At 44.4% G+C, this 16,195-nt stretch overlaps 2 protein-coding genes across 2 annotated transcripts; both read left to right on the forward strand.

Moving 5' to 3' along the window:
• The first annotated feature begins 3,351 nt into the window (after nucleotides 1-3,351).
• Nucleotides 3,352-5,031, forward strand: LOC142956732 (C2 calcium-dependent domain-containing protein 4C-like). Its single transcript, XM_076098464.1, has 2 exons — nucleotides 3,352-4,095; nucleotides 4,229-5,031. Exons 1-2 carry the CDS (start codon nucleotides 3,352-3,354, stop codon nucleotides 4,778-4,780), a joined length of 1,296 nt encoding a protein of 431 aa, XP_075954579.1. The 3' UTR covers nucleotides 4,781-5,031.
• Nucleotides 5,032-8,592: 3,561 nt separating this feature from the next.
• fem1a (fem-1 homolog a) lies at nucleotides 8,593-12,210 on the forward strand. The gene has a single exon (XM_076097736.1). The coding sequence runs from the start codon at nucleotides 8,768-8,770 to the stop codon at nucleotides 10,619-10,621; it is 1,854 nt and encodes a 617-aa protein (XP_075953851.1). The 5' UTR covers nucleotides 8,593-8,767; the 3' UTR covers nucleotides 10,622-12,210.
• The last annotated feature ends 3,985 nt before the right edge of the window (nucleotides 12,211-16,195 follow it).

Here is a 16,195-nt window from a genome sequence, read left to right on the forward strand (position 1 = left end):
TATATCTAACAAGTTGTTGTGAAACCTAACAAGGAATAATAAATAAGTAAAATTATACAGTAACTTGTTCAATAATAGCACTGAAGTGGTGTATCCCTGTTGTTATTTAATATATTTCCTCATAATATTACAAGTTATCACAAAGATATGTTAATGCTTTTAGTGGTTGTAGAAAATATAAAAAATGTAAATCTAATTACATGCACAGATTGTGAGGATTTTTTTAAACATAAATTATGTCTGTGCCTTTTCACTTTTCTCTGTAATGAAAGTTTTTTTCCAACCACTCCCCTAACTTTGCAGGTTTTCAAAAATAATAACGGCTACTGAGCCTTATAGGTACAGCTGAGGTACAGCTGAGGCTGACAGAAGAGAATCCGTGACTGATGAAAGAAGCATTTCTGCAAAGTTGAGTCTGACAAGGTGAGTTTGAGATGTGGCAGAGTGCAGAAGAGAAAACCTTCAATTTACAATACGTGGTCTTTTCCTAAAGTATCTCAATGCAGTTTTTCCTCACTGGTGTTATTGATCTTAAAAATAACAAATTTGTCACTTTATTTTCACCCACGCATTTTGTAATGGTGTGTAATAAGCATTACAGCCTCAAATGGCTGCTGGCTATAGTTTTTTAGTGATGAAATAGTAAATTAGCGTAGTTGGTTCAGGGCCAAAAGGGGTACGCATTTCTCTATGGAATCAGTAAATAGTTGACTGGTCCAAGTCTAAATAATGGCCAGACCACTGGATGAATCCTACCCCTGATGCACTAATCTAATGGCTCGTCACTAATCTATAATTGACTGCAATCTATTTTTAGAGAAATAGAATGAATGGATCTAATTTGCATACGTATTTAGAACCTTCATTTAGGTCTTTGTAGAACCACCACTGACAGTAATTACGCTCTTTGTCTTCCAGGTTCACACACTTATGAGTGTATATATATATATGTATATATATATATATATATATATATATATATACATCACAGAGAGCATCTTCTCAGGGAGCTTGTGTGCATCCAGCCAAGCAGATCAGACTCTAACCGCAAGGAGAAATAAACATGCAAATACCAGCGTTTAGAGCCAAACTAAAGAGAGCAGATCCATGGGTCTTTTAACTGTGTGTGAAAATATACAGTTAGTTTAGTTCTCCTATCATATACAGTAATGCGCAGACACACAAATACTGTATTTCTGCTGTGGACAAAATAATGAAAACAACAAATTACACAAATATTATTAATGCAGCAAGATGTGGGGTATATTCAGTTTGAAATATACCATGGAGGGACAGTATCTGCAGCATGGCACAATGGGTCCTGCAAAATGGCCTCACATTAGTGGGTTGTTTTTAAAACCCTGCAGAATATTGACTGGTCCAAATGACTCCTACGAGATGGCTGCTCATACCATGACAGATCCACCTCCATGTTTAACACCTGGTAAAAGACACTGTGGGTTGAATTCTTTGTCTTTCTCTGAACAGAAACTGGTTCAGACAGAAGACAAAGACAATTCATCAATCCATATTACTTTTATTTTGCTCAGGTTCTATGTCCTTATTGTGCATCTTTTTGAGCTGACATTGCATTCAAATCAATGGAAATAATGTTTTTTAGGAAAGTGTCACAAATGTGTGTAATCATGCTTCTTTTTAGTCTTCCCCAGCAACCACATTCTGTAATTTAGCAGTTGTTGTGATCAGAGCATGCCGTCCAGGAAAGGCACGTTTGGGCATGCTACTGATGGGATTAGTGACTCAAGTCTTCTTTCACACACATATAGGAGATAAAAGCACATCTTACAAAGTTAGATGCTGCTGTCCTCAGATGAACAAGGACACTGTTCCAGAGCCAGACGGCAGCTTCGCAGCAGGTCTCTGTCAGAGTTTTATGTAGCAAGCAGCTGAGAGTCTGTGAATGCGACGGCTCAACGAGGGACTGTGAGAAGATTTATGGACAAATACTGGGAGTTAAGAAACTATCCCAAAACTAACTGGAAGCAAGTGTAGGGATGTCACAGCAGGCATGATGTGAGTTATTTTCTTTGTTCCAATTCTGACAAGCTGTATTGATTTATAGGCTTATTTGGGAGAGCCAGAGCTGTGAGTGAACTGCAGCATGGAAAGGTTTTTAAACAGAGGCATAATGGTAACAGATTTATTGTGATTAAACTTCTGCAGTTTCTTGTGTTTACTTTATTTTGTCCACTGCCTGTAGCTACAAAGTCCTCTTAGTGTAAAGACCAAAGCTTTGTATTCCACTATAATTGGTAAATGAGTTGATGGCAGACGTAAAAACAGCATATTGTCCCTCAACATCATCATCATCACTTTGCCAGCAGGAAATACAACAAAGGTGTCTGTCTGTTTGCTCCATGTTATAAGGCGATAACAATACACGAGAGACTAGATGTCACGTGAACACCAATTAAAAATCACCGTGACGCTCTCTTTAAAAATGACTGAGACGTGAGATATGAAAAACACATCATTTGCAACACTTTGAATGTGGTGAAACAACACCCTCTAAATGAGTCCCCCCCCCCCCCACCCTGTGCCTGCGCAGGATATAGTTTTATGGTAAATATCATGGCAAGCTTTCACAACCTTCTCATTGGCTCAGGAGTCAGAGACCTCCGTAATATAAAGCGAGAGTGCCTGCTCTCACAGCCTTTTCCCGCTGGCAAGCGTTTTGGATCACACTTCAACTAACGGGAAAATACCTTTTACGCACAGAGTGCTTGGAGACGCTGCAGACGAGCGCAGCCGGCGATCATTTTTTTCGAAGGACAAGAGTTCTACAGGCAACAGGTTGGTATATTTCATATTAGATGTGAGACGCATTGTGTGTTAACGTGGGGTTTTCTTTTGAGGAAAAAAAGTTTCTTTTCAGATTTCATCATTTCATTCAAGTATTTCATTGAGCAATTAAGTGATTATAATTAGAAACATGATTGTAGTTTGATTTGTTAAAAACGTTGGATTTGTTTGAGGTGATACACAAATAAATAGCATTGGTGTATATCGTTTAGAGGAGTTTATATAATTATTTATTGTTATTTGCGCATTGATTTCACATGTAATTAAAGTGCTCTTTGGAGAAACTTGTGATGTTTAAATGAATGCTGCATGGTTCAACAGATTTTTTTCAACTGAAGTCTAAAGAAAATACACAGATTAGGGCTATGTCTTATTAAGGGGAATACTATTTAGTCAACAATATTACAAAACAAGCAAACATCAACAAAAAGGGGTAATTCTGCTTTTATCGTTGGATGTGCTTTTGGATGTGCTTTTACCACTTTTCTGTTAACAGAGTTAAGTGTGATCTGAAGTGTCTGAGTGGACATGTGGATTCTGGAGAAGCTCCGTAGCTCCGTGGAGAGCAGTGGGAGAAAAACCCAGTCCCCCCAGACAATAGAGGCCATCCCTGTCTCTGTTTATGTCAACGTCCTTACTCCAGAAAAGATCCCTGATTTCTTCATCCCCCCTAAACTTATTTGCTGCCCTCCAGAAGAGTCTCTAACCCCAAAACCTCAGCATTTCTCCACACTACGACCCTCTGTTTCTGACCATGCCATCTGCAGCCAGAGCCCCAGAGCTCGGAGCAGCAAGAACCCCTGCAGCCCTCGCCTCTTTTCCCGCCTGGGAGGGGACACACGCAATCTCCAGAAGTCAGCCAACCGTCACATCATCCAAATAGAGAGTGCTGATGAGCCGGGTGCCGGATCTGTGAACAGGGACAGTGCCAACACCAATGCTGACCCCCAGTCACAGACTGCGATGTCTCTGCCTTATGTCCCCAAGGCTCAGACCTCATATGGCTTTTCCACCCTGGTGGAGTCTCCTCATACCCGCCGCAAGGAGAGCTTGTTCCACAGCGACCCCGGCAGCCCTCTCACCTCCCCGAACTCCCAGAGACGCTCCCAAGGGGGGACTCTACTGGCCCCAGCTGACCCCAACCCATACCGCTATTTCAGCGGCGGAGAGAGCGACACCTGCTCCTCAGCAGAATCGTCCCCCTTCAACTCCCCTCTGCTGTCCCGCTCTGCCTCCCTCCTACGCTCCATAACCCAGGAGACACAAGCCAAGGTGAGCACTGTTTCTCTGAGTGCCAGTGTAAATGGATTGGCTGCTAAAAACACGCTTTTCTGGTTTGATTCACCTTGAGGATTTTTTTTCTGTGTGTTAACCTGTTGCTTTTTTCCTCTCTCCCTCCCTCAAGATGTCTCGTGCCAAGCGCTCTCTGGCGCGCCACAGTTCTCTCTCCACTGATGAATGCAGCTCAGCTGACAACAGCCCCAGCATGCAGCGCCGCCACATGCGCTGCCCCCCCTCTCCCGCCTTCCGTAAATGTAAAGGCAGCGGGTTAAGGGGCGCGGCGTCGGACGTCCGACAGCGTGAGCACACCGTCAACCTCCACAAGGGGGGGACACTGAGGCTGAGCACCCACTATGACCCAGAGGCAGCTCGGCTGAGGGTGCGCGTGCTCACGGCCGAGGCCCTTTATGACAGGCAGACTGACATCAAAAGCATCAACTGTTGTGTAGCACTCTACCTGAACCCTGGCAAGCAGCAGAAACAGAGGAGCACCATCATCAAGAACAGCAGGAATCCAGTATTCAACGAAGACTTTTTTTTTGACGCGCTGGCCCAGACACAAGTAAAGAGTCTGGCCATGAAAATAAAGGTCGTGAACAAAGGAACCAGTCTGAGGAGAAACGTGCTTCTAGGAGAAAGGGAGGTGCTGCTAAGTGAGCTGCTGGGAGGCCACTAGGGAGTCGCTGTCAAGACTTGCTTGGAAACAAGCAGATCTCTTGAGGGCCCTTTTTCTTCTCTGGCTACCTTTTTCTCCCACTGAACAGATCTGACAAGTACTGGGCAGGTGAACGCATGCTGATGACAAGGGAATTGTATCTTGCACACTGTGTTATGTAAATCAATGGACAAAAAACTAAACGAAGCCTCTGTAGGATTAAAAGTCCCACTTTATCAAGTTGCCATCAAGCCTCATGCCCGTGTAAAACAAGTGGAAACCAGAATTATTAACATGCTTACCAGTATATTAGCAATGTGAACAGTGGAGTCGTTGTCCTTGTTTGTGTATTTCTCTTGAAGTATTGAGTTACAAAAAGTGTTGCCTTCTCTCATGAGCATTGTGATGTGGCTCAGTGATGCAATGATGATCTTGTTCAGGCTGGAGCTGTAGTTTTTGTAATAATGTAGTAATATTACATGTGGGTTTTGCGCGTTCGTGTGGAAACTAATAATGCCTCTGTACTTGAAAGAATTTATATTTAAAAATCAGATTTGAATTGCCAGTGGATGTAATGTTAATATATGTGACATGCTTTTTGAACGTATGAATAAAAATACTAAACTCTCACTGGTGTTTTTTTTCTCCAGCTTTGTGATTGTGTCCTCTAATAATTCAGCAGGATGAAGAGCAAGCCATATGAGTATAAACCCTGCTTTGCTACCCCAAGTTTTCCATTTTTGCAATCTGGGTCCTCTGAGAAATACAGGGTGTCATTTGTGAGGCTTTTAATACTGGATCTTGGCACGCAACATTGTCTCTCTGTGCATTCAAACTCCCTGTTTAATATTAAAAGCATGTTCCCTATTCAGGCTGTCCTCCAGTGACGTTCAAATAGTTATTAAAGCATAGCAGGAGCTAAAATCCTAGCTCCTGAAACAAATGTTGGCACGCACTCTTCTGCTCTAGATATAATTCATCTGTAGACAGAGGCTATATCTTGATTTATGTATTCAATACCTGGGTTGATAAATGGAAATGCATTTGTGCTGAGGGAGGAGAAACACAAAACATCCCCTAGAGTCTGCACTAATACATTTGCCAGGCATGCAGCGCTGGTCCGACTGAGCAATGAAGAGCATAAGCCAAGTGTGGATCTTATGCCTCCTCTACTGGTGAAACATCAGATTGACGCCTCACAGTGCCCGAGCAATATTGTCAAATTGAAAAGATCAAAACGATTTTTTTTGCCAACTTTGAATTGATTGATTAACTGTCCGGTGTGTTTTCTTCATTCTGCCCGTAAACACGGGGACAGGTGCTCCTCTGACTCTGAAAAGGAAAGAAAAATACATTTCACAAAAAAATGTAAAGGCTCTGAGAAAAATCTCCCCCGCTAATTCCCCAGCCAGCTCCATTTGCTTATAAAGCACCGAAATAAGTCATAACAAGCATCCATGTGGGACACACTCATCTGTGAGATTAAAGAAAATGTATTTGCCACAAATTTAGATGAAAAAACAAATATAGTTAAAACTGGTGAAGAGAAATTCTGTAATTATTTTTCCCCTTTGTAGAATTGGTGAGGCACATTTTTAAAGAGGGATTATCTAATATTCTCTGAATCAAGCAAAACATCAGCCTATAACCATAATCAACTTTTTTTTCTTTAATGATATTAAAGTCTCGGAAAACATTTTCCTGGCAACAGTTTTGATCATTTTACATGAAACAGTTCTTTCTGTTCTGTTTGTCTCTGCTCTCTTCTTAGTGATTGGAAGTGGGCAGGATTCATCTAGAACAGATGTTGCATATTTCCGTGCACCAATCAGAATCAAGCACATTTTATAATCCAAATCTAATGACAGATGGTGGGTGACAGACTGAATTAAACTAAAATGTCAGGGGTTTTAAAATCCCAGTACTCTGTCATTAGATACATTGAGCTTCTTTTTATGCCATTTTCCTTTGAGCAGTCAGGACAGCTCTCGTTGTGATATTGAGGCGATGAAGAGGCTTTACCAAAGTTGAGATGAAACCCACTTTCAAATCACTCATGCTAACGAAAGAGTACATCTGCTTTTTGACAAAGGAATGTATGCCATGAAAAGATCAATATCACGGCCAACAAAGTAATAATTGACTCTTCTGTCGTTTGATGCTGAAGTTCCTTTGTACACGACCACTGTTACATTGTTTTAATCCATCTACCTATTCAAATTAGTTTGAAGAATACATTCTATATTCTATGAAAATAACACAAATTGTAAATTTGTTCAAGGATGATTTTGGGTTCCCGAAAAAAAAAGTAAAAAAAAAAAAAGACTGCCATCCTGATCTTTGTGATGCTGTCAGCAAGCAGAGGTGTCATGTCATTACTCCGGTTTTCAAATCCCCAGAAGTGAACTTATTGAATGAATTCATATGGTATTCTAATCCTACTTCACTGCTCAACTCTCATCAACAGCTGCGATATGCCACACTGCATTTATGAATGTGAAAGTAAGTGGATTATTTTTCGTACTGTGGAGGGATGCTGAAGAAAAAGTTAATACCAACATTCCACTGGCCATTGCTCATGCACAGCATCGAGCATGTCAACATTCAATCAATATTCTGGCCATTGGCTTTGCTCATGAGGATCGAGTAACGTGATCTCTTCAAGATGTTCAAATCAGTCATATACTGTTTCCAGCTTATTTCCACGTATACTTACTTTATTTGTTATATGTATCTCATCCCTTTTAACAACAGGGTTCTAATGATATAATAGTTATCTGGATGCTATTTGAATTGCACAGTACCATCAAGGAAAACTAATTACTTCCATATTACTAGTTGCAAAAACACTCTGCACCAAACAGTGTAGGAGTATGGGTCATCTTGTTATTCACTTTATTAATGTGACATGACTGCAGAGGCCTGATGCTGTCTGGAGCAGATGATGTTTGCTCACAATGCAGGCGGCCTCAGAAGCCCTCTGACTGTGTTGTTGATTTTAGATTTCCTCCAGCCTGTATACTTTAGACTCAAGACTGATAATGATGATCTGACATGACAGTTAGTTAATAGCTTTTAGTCTGACTTTAAAATGTATCACAAAGACACTTTTCTGGTCATGGGAATAAGGTAAAATCAGATTTTAGGCAGATGTGTTTTGTGTTTAAAATCTGTAAAATGAGCAAAACACATCTGCCTTTGTCATCATGGAAAGAACATTGTTTTGTGTGAGACATCAGTGCATCGTCTCTATCTGACACTCTTTGTCATGTGAGTTTCAAATGTCTATTTGGGAAAAAACGATACAATATAGATATGGAGGCAATGGAATTATTTAAAAATATATATATGTATTGATTTCCAAGTAACCAAGCATTATTATTAGCATTATTATTGTGTTGTTTGAATGTCGTTTGCAGGGATGCCCAAAGGAATTCCTCTCTCTGCGACCAAATGTCTATTTTTATCGTGTAACGCACGGTTTTACGTATCCACTTCCATGGAGCACTTGCTGGTGTATTTCCTTTGTGAGCCGGTCATCAGCTGGCTCTCTCTCTCTCTCTCTCTCTCTCTCTCTCTCTCTCTCTCTCTCTCTCTCTCTCTCTCTCTCTCTCTCTCTCTCTCTCTCTCTCTCTCTCTCTCTCTCTCTCTCTCTCTCCCCGAGGCGCTCCGAACAAACCATAACAAACGAACCCATCAGCTGGTAGGTCACTCAAGTCACGTGGTGCGTGGGAAATGTAGTTCTCTTCAACGTGCAAGAGCCCAACGCCCCACCGAGGAGGCGTTCCATCAAAACTACTCCGCCCACAATGCCTCGCTTCAATCGTAAACATAGACCTGTCAAACAACACACACGCCATCTTGACAGCACCCTCAAAATGGCAGAAAGATGCGAGCCACAAACCGAGTCCGAACTAAGAGTTCAGCTCTCTGCTTTTTAACACCACTGTGTCCATAAACGAGCGGTTATGGGGTTGGTGCCCAGCGCGGCAGCACAGAGCCTGTAAAATGGACATACCGACGGCGGTTTTCAACGCGGCCAGAGATGGTAAGCTGAAACTTCTCCAGAAGTTGCTGAGCAACAAAACTCCAGAGGAGCTGGAGGCTTTAGCCGAGGAGAAAACGCAGGGAGGCACCCCTCTGTTGATCGCCTCTCGATACGGACATCTAGAGGTTGTAGCCTACCTCCTTGACCACTGTAAAGCAAATGTCGAACTCGGGGGGGCGGTTAACTTTGATGGCGAGACCATCGAGGGGGCTCCGCCGCTGTGGGCAGCCTCGGCAGCCGGTCACCTCCCGGTGGTTAAGACGCTGCTGAAACAGGGCGCCTCCGTGAACAACGCAACGCTAACTAACTCAACGCCGCTCCGAGCTGCCTGCTTTGACGGCCACCTGGAGATCGTCCGCTACCTGGTGGAGCACAGAGCCGACATGGAGGTAGCCAACCGCCACGGCCACACCTGCCTCATGATCTCCTGTTACAAGGGCCACAAGGAGATCGCCAAGTTCCTGCTGGACCGTGGTGCTGATGTCAACCGCAAGAGCGTGAAGGGAAACACCGCCCTGCACGACTGTGCGGAGTCGGGTAGTCTGGACATCATGAAGATGCTGCTGAAGTGCAACGCTCTCATGGAGAGGGACGGATACGGGATGACCCCACTCCTCGCGGCAAGTGTCACGGGCCACACCAACATCGTGGAGTATCTCGCCCACCAGCCTCGCACCTCCAGGGAGGAACACGTCGATGCACTTGAACTCCTCGGGGCCACTTTTGTGGACAAGAAGCGGGATCTCTTGGGGGCGATGAGGTACTGGAGAAGGGCGATGGTGCTGAGGCAACCAAGGGACACAGCCGGATCCCTGGCCAAGCCTCCGCCTGGTCCTCCGATCCCTGCCTATGGCTGTGCACAGGAGGTGAGCACTGCAGAGGAACTGGAAGCTCTGATCACAGACCCTGATGAAATGAGGATGCAGGCTTTGTTGGTTCGAGAGCGCATCCTGGGGCCGTCCCACCCAGACACCTCTTATTACATCCGTTACAGGGGAGCTGTGTACGCTGACTCGGGCAACTTCGAACGCTGCATCAGCCTTTGGAAATATGCTTTAGACATGCAGCAGAGCAACCTGGACCCCCTCAGTCCCATGACGGCCTCCAGTTTCCTGTCTTTTGCGGAGCTTTTCTCTTTTGTTCTTCAAGACCGGGCCAAAGGCACCCTGTCGACGCGCGTCACCTTTCACGATCTGATGACTGTGCTGGGGAAAAGTGTGAATGAGGTAGAGAGAGCTGTGGCGCAGAGGGACAACCCTCCCGAGGCTCCTCAGTTCACCAAAGCTCTCTCCATCATCCTGCACCTGATCTTTCTCCTGGAGAAGCTGGACTGCAGCCCCGAGCAGGAGCACCAGAAGAAGCACACGGTGTACCGTCTGCTGAAGCTGAACCCTCGAGGTCGGAGCGGCTTCACTCCCCTCCACATGGCCGTGGACAAGGACACCACGTCGGTTGGCCGCTACCCTGTCGGCCGCTTCCCCTCCCAGGCGGTGGCGGCGCTTCTCCTGGAGTGTGGCGCCGACGTGGACTCGCGCGACAGCGAAAACAATACGCCTCTGCACGTCGCCAGTAACAACGGTTGTCCAGAGATTATGGCACTACTTATGAAGGCCGGGGCTCACTTCGACGCCACGAATGCACAGAGGAAGACGGCCTACGAGCTGCTGGACGAGCAGAGCAGCGGGCACCCGGCCCTCTGCCCACTGAACCATGTCACCCTTCAGTGCCTGGCGGCGCGTGCAATTGAGAAGCACAGACTGCCCTACAGGGGACTGATCTCTGAGGAGATGGAGGCTTTCATTGAACTGCACTGACGTCCACCACTGTCCCCTGACGACCCCCCCCCCCCCTGCACTACACTTCCTGTTGTCCCCCGTACCTTAGTGTGAGCTGTCACAAACCTCCATCTCCACACCATTCTCATCATCTTTGTCTCCTTTTTGGCCTTTGCTTTGCTGCCAACCTTGTGTCAGACGTCGCCATACAGCAATAAACATCCAGCTAAAATCTCTGGCTGAGATCTGGTCAGTTGTTGCCTCATTCTAGCATTAAGTCACATAGAAAGGGATTGTTGATTTCTACTGCTATTCAGAGCCGGTTGGGACTTGATGTAGACTTTAATGCATTTTCCCTTTTTTCTTTTGTCCCTGTTTAAAGGAGACTTACAGTATGATGGTGCGTGCGCATGTTTTGGGGGCTGGGCTGTATGAAAGATGAGTTTTAGTATAACTGGAAGCATCTGAACCAACTAGCCAGATAACATGCATGCAAATGAAGAGTGAATGTGGTAGCTCACTTGTTTTGCAAATTCATTAAGAAAGGAAGTGAACAAAGTTTGAACAAACTCAACCACCCCAAACGTGCTGGCTGGTCATTTTTAGCCGACTCTACTTCACTGTAAACCATCTGTTGTGTTTCTTTGTGATACGGGAAGGTGTGTGAATTTACTGTGCCAAATGTCAGCCATGGAGCCATGTTCTGTTACAGACTGTACTGGTGGCAAAGGGAAAAGCAACTAATTCTCTTCCTAACTATAAGCAGACGTAAAGTGGAGACGCACATGAAGAAGATCAGGAACTTGAGTGGTATCCCTATGAGTAGAAAGACCTGGTACCGTTGTTTGGCCAACACTCTGCAGTCTCCACACACACATTACCTATATGCAGTTTGTGATGTTCCAATCAGATGCACTGTTTGTCAAGCAGAAATTCACTACATGAACAGATTTTACCCGGGATTATTCTTCAATTTGACACGCTTATCTTAACATGACACTGGCTCAAACCTGTGGGCTGCTTCGTTGACAATGAATTGGTTTCTCTTTATTACTATTTAATTTATGCACTACGAATGTTTTCTTAACATTTCTGCCTGTATGTCCGAATGAACAATTTCAAACTAGAGCCTAAAGTGTGCCTATACATCCCTCTGTTCTGGGTGACGCCAACATCCTACAGAGATATCCACTTCACTCAGGCAAAGAAGCAGCATCAGAACTTGGACATATTGTGAAGAGAAGGACAGAGCTGAAGCCCCAGGTTTGTATCAATGGGGGGAAACTGTCCGTAATCAAGTGTCAATTCTCTTTTTGTAGTGAATTTTCCCTTTAACCTCAGATGCAGTGCACAGAAATGGACAGGCCATTCCTGCATCTTAGTCTTACTATTAATAGTCTCTCTCTTTTGTTGGTCTTGTGTTCTCATGAATGTTTTATTTGTCTGTGTGTGCTAAGCACCGCCAAGTTGAAAGCACACTGAGAGGCTCTAAATCCTAAATGGACAACTTGCATTCAGGCTATGAACTGCCTCTGCCTTTCTCTTTCTCAACTGATTCGTTTAACCGATGATAACTCGAGAACAAAGTGAGTTGGAGATACTTGAATAAAATTCAGTATCGCAACATATTCTGTGTGTGTGTGTGTGTGATCTCAGGTTTTGCTGTGTCTCTTCTACATGTGGAACATTGTTTTTCGGGGCATCGTTTTGTGATTTAAAAACGCGGCACTATCTTAAAATTGAAAATGATTTATATTCCTCTGCTCTGGTTCGTCACTAGTTCTTTAGCTTGAGTGCTGTTGCTTATAACGGCAACATTTGCATAAAGAGCATCATTACATATTTAGATGGATTGAAATGGTTGCGTAAAAGACATGAAAAAAACCTACCAGCCAGCCAAGGACATCAAATTTGCTTATTTCGAAAGTGGAAAACGCACACAAAGTGTTACATAAGCAGAATATTTAAAAAGAATAATCAGTGCCCACTTGATTCAGCTATTTATACCAAATATGGGCTTTCCACTGCTCACATCAACTTGAGGGCACTGAAATAAAGCACAACAGAAACTTGATCTTTCTGAGTCCTGCACTCTTACGGTATAAATAGAGTGCAATTAACGTCACTGCTGCGGGGCAGCGTTGGAGACAGGGCACTTACCCTGCTAATTTTAGGGATATTTTGCCCTAGCTTAAACTCTGGAAATGGGAATACTGTAACGCTATACAGTCAGGCAGGTCACCGGGTGACTGGCAGAGACGGCGCACAGACAACAGAGACGGCATTATTCTGACAGGAAACAGAAGCAATATGAGCTCATTTCTTTTAAAGATGGGGTTTGGAAAGAATAGCTCCACCTAAATATTGATGATGTGCTACATGTGACAGGTGTCATGTTAGCAGAGCGAGTAAAGAAACGGCAGCTGTTAAAGAGGGGTTGATGTCACTGGGACAACATGTGTCTACCCTGCTGAACAAGATCATACAACCAGGAGCACTGTATAGCTGACCTGACCTCTGACCTTTCTGCAAAGGGTGCCAGGGGATTGTGGTAATCATTTAGACATAGACCTATGAGGTCAAGAGGTCAAAGTCAGCCACAATTGTTTAATGTTGGAACATACAAAAATCCAATGTCAAGTGAATGCACCGTCACATAATCGTAACTTCCCACTAGATGTCACGAGCAACAAAGAAAGTCGATCAGCCTTTGTCCCTTCAAGACCGCACCGTGGACTCAAAAACTGCAGCTTCCAAATACAAGCAGAAGTGATGACAGTCGTTTTTCTCTTTCTCACACTTTCCGTGAGAGAATGAGTTGTTGGGAATGTTTTTTTACCAAGCTATTAGGCGGGGCTGAGTATGCATTTGTAGTGTATGTGGAGGAACAGAAATCCAGGCAGACATGTACTCTTGAGTCTGTTTGCAGAGCGCTGCACGGGGATCAGCGAAGACGTGAGAATAAAGCCTCCTTCATGCCAACATCCAACACCTCAGATGTTGACCTCGAGGCAGTTGTTTCTGTCTTGTTGTGTGACCTAAATAAGAGCAAATCTTTAAAAAACACAACAGCCTGTGTTCATCTATGTAGCATCTTTTAAAAATGTAAAAGCTCAGGGCTTGGTTCACTGTGTTTCTTCAATTTCATTTATTGTTTTTAGAGATGTTTTCAAGCAAAATAGTCTGATACAATAATTGTAGCAGAACAGGATCTTTCAGGGGCCTGCCGCTCATGGTGGGTTACATCAGGCAAACGTGGCCCATGTCTGCAGTATTTAACATTTTCATATCATAAAGCAAAAGAAAACAGCATCAAATCTGTTTCTTTGTTACAGTTGTACAGGTCATCCTTCGTTGGAGGCTTTGCCTGCAGCCGTTTCCATGCAATGCTTTTTTTTTTGCTCGCTGCCAAAAAGTTTTTGTTTATTGGGGAATTTGATTGATTGCAGGTATTTGGGGTGCATATAGAAACAACTCTAAGCAGGCTATAACGCAGTGCAATTTAACAAAACTACCATGAAGTTGAATCAACACTTCCCCAAAACAGCTTCAACAAAAACTGAATATTATAACAATCATGAAAGTTTGGTTTATTGCAGGGCTGTTGTATTAGACTTCATTAGTTTTAGGTGAACCTAATACGCGTACTGAGCACAACAAATACCTGTAAGGTTATTAACTCCTAGCATCCGTCCTCAACAACAAATTATCTCATACAATGTTCTTGTAGCTACCTCCCATGGTGTTATTAATAAATCCCCATAATGCCCCACAGTGATATTTTAAAGTGTCCAACTGTAATTTAGTGGGGGAGTTTTGCTCTGGAGGAGCTGATACTGGGCTCTGACTCTGACTTCCTGCCAGCAGCTATAATTAGATACTATATTATGGGAATCTAGGGGTTTCAAGGTGCTTATCTTCACTTTGGCCCCTGGGGAGCACAGTGGAAAAAATCTGTCACCAATACACAGGACCAACCTCAGCAGCCACTGCTTTTGCACCAGTCAGCGGTCCAGCCAGAGTTGGGGGGGGGGGGGGGGGGGGTGCGTGGGATGGAAACGGGGGTAATAGGGGTGATGGGGGATACAGTTGCTATTGGAGATCTTGCCTGCATCACGTCATGTGTTGGAGGGAGGGGGAGAGCTCCGGTGTGTGTTAGAGAGAGAGAGAGAGAGAGAGAGAGAGAGAGAGAGAGAGAGAGAGAGAGAGAGAGAGCGGGGAGGGGGAGGAGAGGAGCGGGGAGGGGAGGGAAGAGAAGGAGGAGGGCATTAAGGAAGAAGGCAGGGAGTATCAATGACATCAACCAGCAGTATCTGAGGCCGCCCGACCGGCTATGCTCTCCCGACAAGAAGGGCTGAGGAGCAGCCCGTGACCCCGCTGCGTTCCCGAGAGGTCGGTCGACAGCCAGGACAGTGAAGGGAGACGCCGGCGATGCGTGTGCATGTATCAGCCCCCCACAAAGGCAGACCTTTCTCCGAGCGGAGCTCCGCTGCCTCTGGATTACATTCATCCGTGCTGTTTCCGAGGAAGCTTCCAGCTGCAAATCCACCCACATGAATCCACCAGACAGTAGAGAAGACGGAGCACTACCTACCAAGGTAACCAGCATCCTTCCTCCTTCACACAGTTTAATGTTTGCCACCGTGCACCCCACCCACAAGGGTTGTTTTCAGCCTTTTTGAAAAGTAATACGCGTGTATCCATGCCGGGGGGAAATTCCCCCGTTAGTCTACCTCAGGGGCTTCTTTGCGTTTTATTTATTTATTTATTTTGTTCGTCTTTCATCTCAGCATCACTTGAGACTTTGGGTGACAATCAGACCGAGGTGTTGTGCAGAGCAGGCTGGTTGGCGACAACGCTGAGTGCGCGTCCCCCCCCCCCCCCCTTCCTTATTGTCGGCTGGGCAGCATGAGGGACCGGGGCAGACTGGCAAAGCCTTTGTTCCTCATCCGCTCTCATTTAAAGTGCAATTTTCTGATGGCGCTTTAAAGCACTCTCCATGTATAATGAGTCTGGGTGTAAAGTCCTATTTTTTTAACTCTCAAAAAAGAAAAAGAAAAAAAAACATGTAATAGCGTTGTAGAACGGAACCCTCGTGGAAAATAATAAACACAGCACCTGCATCCTATAGATTTGTCAAGGCTATTTAAAAGGAGGACGCTCTAAGTCCTGTTATCATCACCGTGGCATTACAAAGATGCCACAGCGAAGTAGAAATCCCATTATGATAATGTCACACTTAACACTTCTGAGGGGGCTATCACAGGCATATTAATAACCCGTATGGGCTATTATTCTAATATTAGAGAGATTTTTCTGGTATGGAAGGCACCAGGTGGTAAGGCAAATGGACTTATTTAACCAGACTCTAGACAATAGAGTGGCTGCTGCATCTGCTACTCCCAAGCGTTACTTAAAACAAGCCCATCTGCACAGATAGGTCTTTTGTAGTCCGTAGACCTCTCATATGTCTATAATTATACACAGTTGGATTTGCAGCAGCCACTCATGCGCGCAGGCAGAGTGTAATTTAATGATACATCGATTCATCCTGACACATATTCCTAGGGCTATTGCTTGTTCGGGATTTAATCATGTATACTCCAAATGTCT

The sequence above is a fragment of the Anarhichas minor genome, unplaced genomic scaffold, assembly GCF_050575085.1.
Source record: "Anarhichas minor isolate MPS153535 unplaced genomic scaffold, ASM5057508v1 ptg000024l, whole genome shotgun sequence".
Lineage (NCBI taxonomy): Eukaryota > Metazoa > Chordata > Actinopteri > Perciformes > Anarhichadidae > Anarhichas > Anarhichas minor.

Excerpts from the sequence above, each read along its gene's own strand:
- LOC142956732 (XM_076098464.1), top strand. The coding sequence starts at position 3,352 with ATGTGGATTCTGGAGAAGCTCCGTAGCTCCGTGGAGAGCAGTGGGAGA. Across the intron at positions 4,096-4,228 it reads CCCAGGAGACACAAGCCAAG|ATGTCTCGTGCCAAGCGCTC; the intron begins GTGAGCACTGTT and ends CCCTCCCTCAAG.
- fem1a (XM_076097736.1), top strand. The coding sequence starts at position 8,768 with ATGGACATACCGACGGCGGTTTTCAACGCGGCCAGAGATGGTAAGCTG.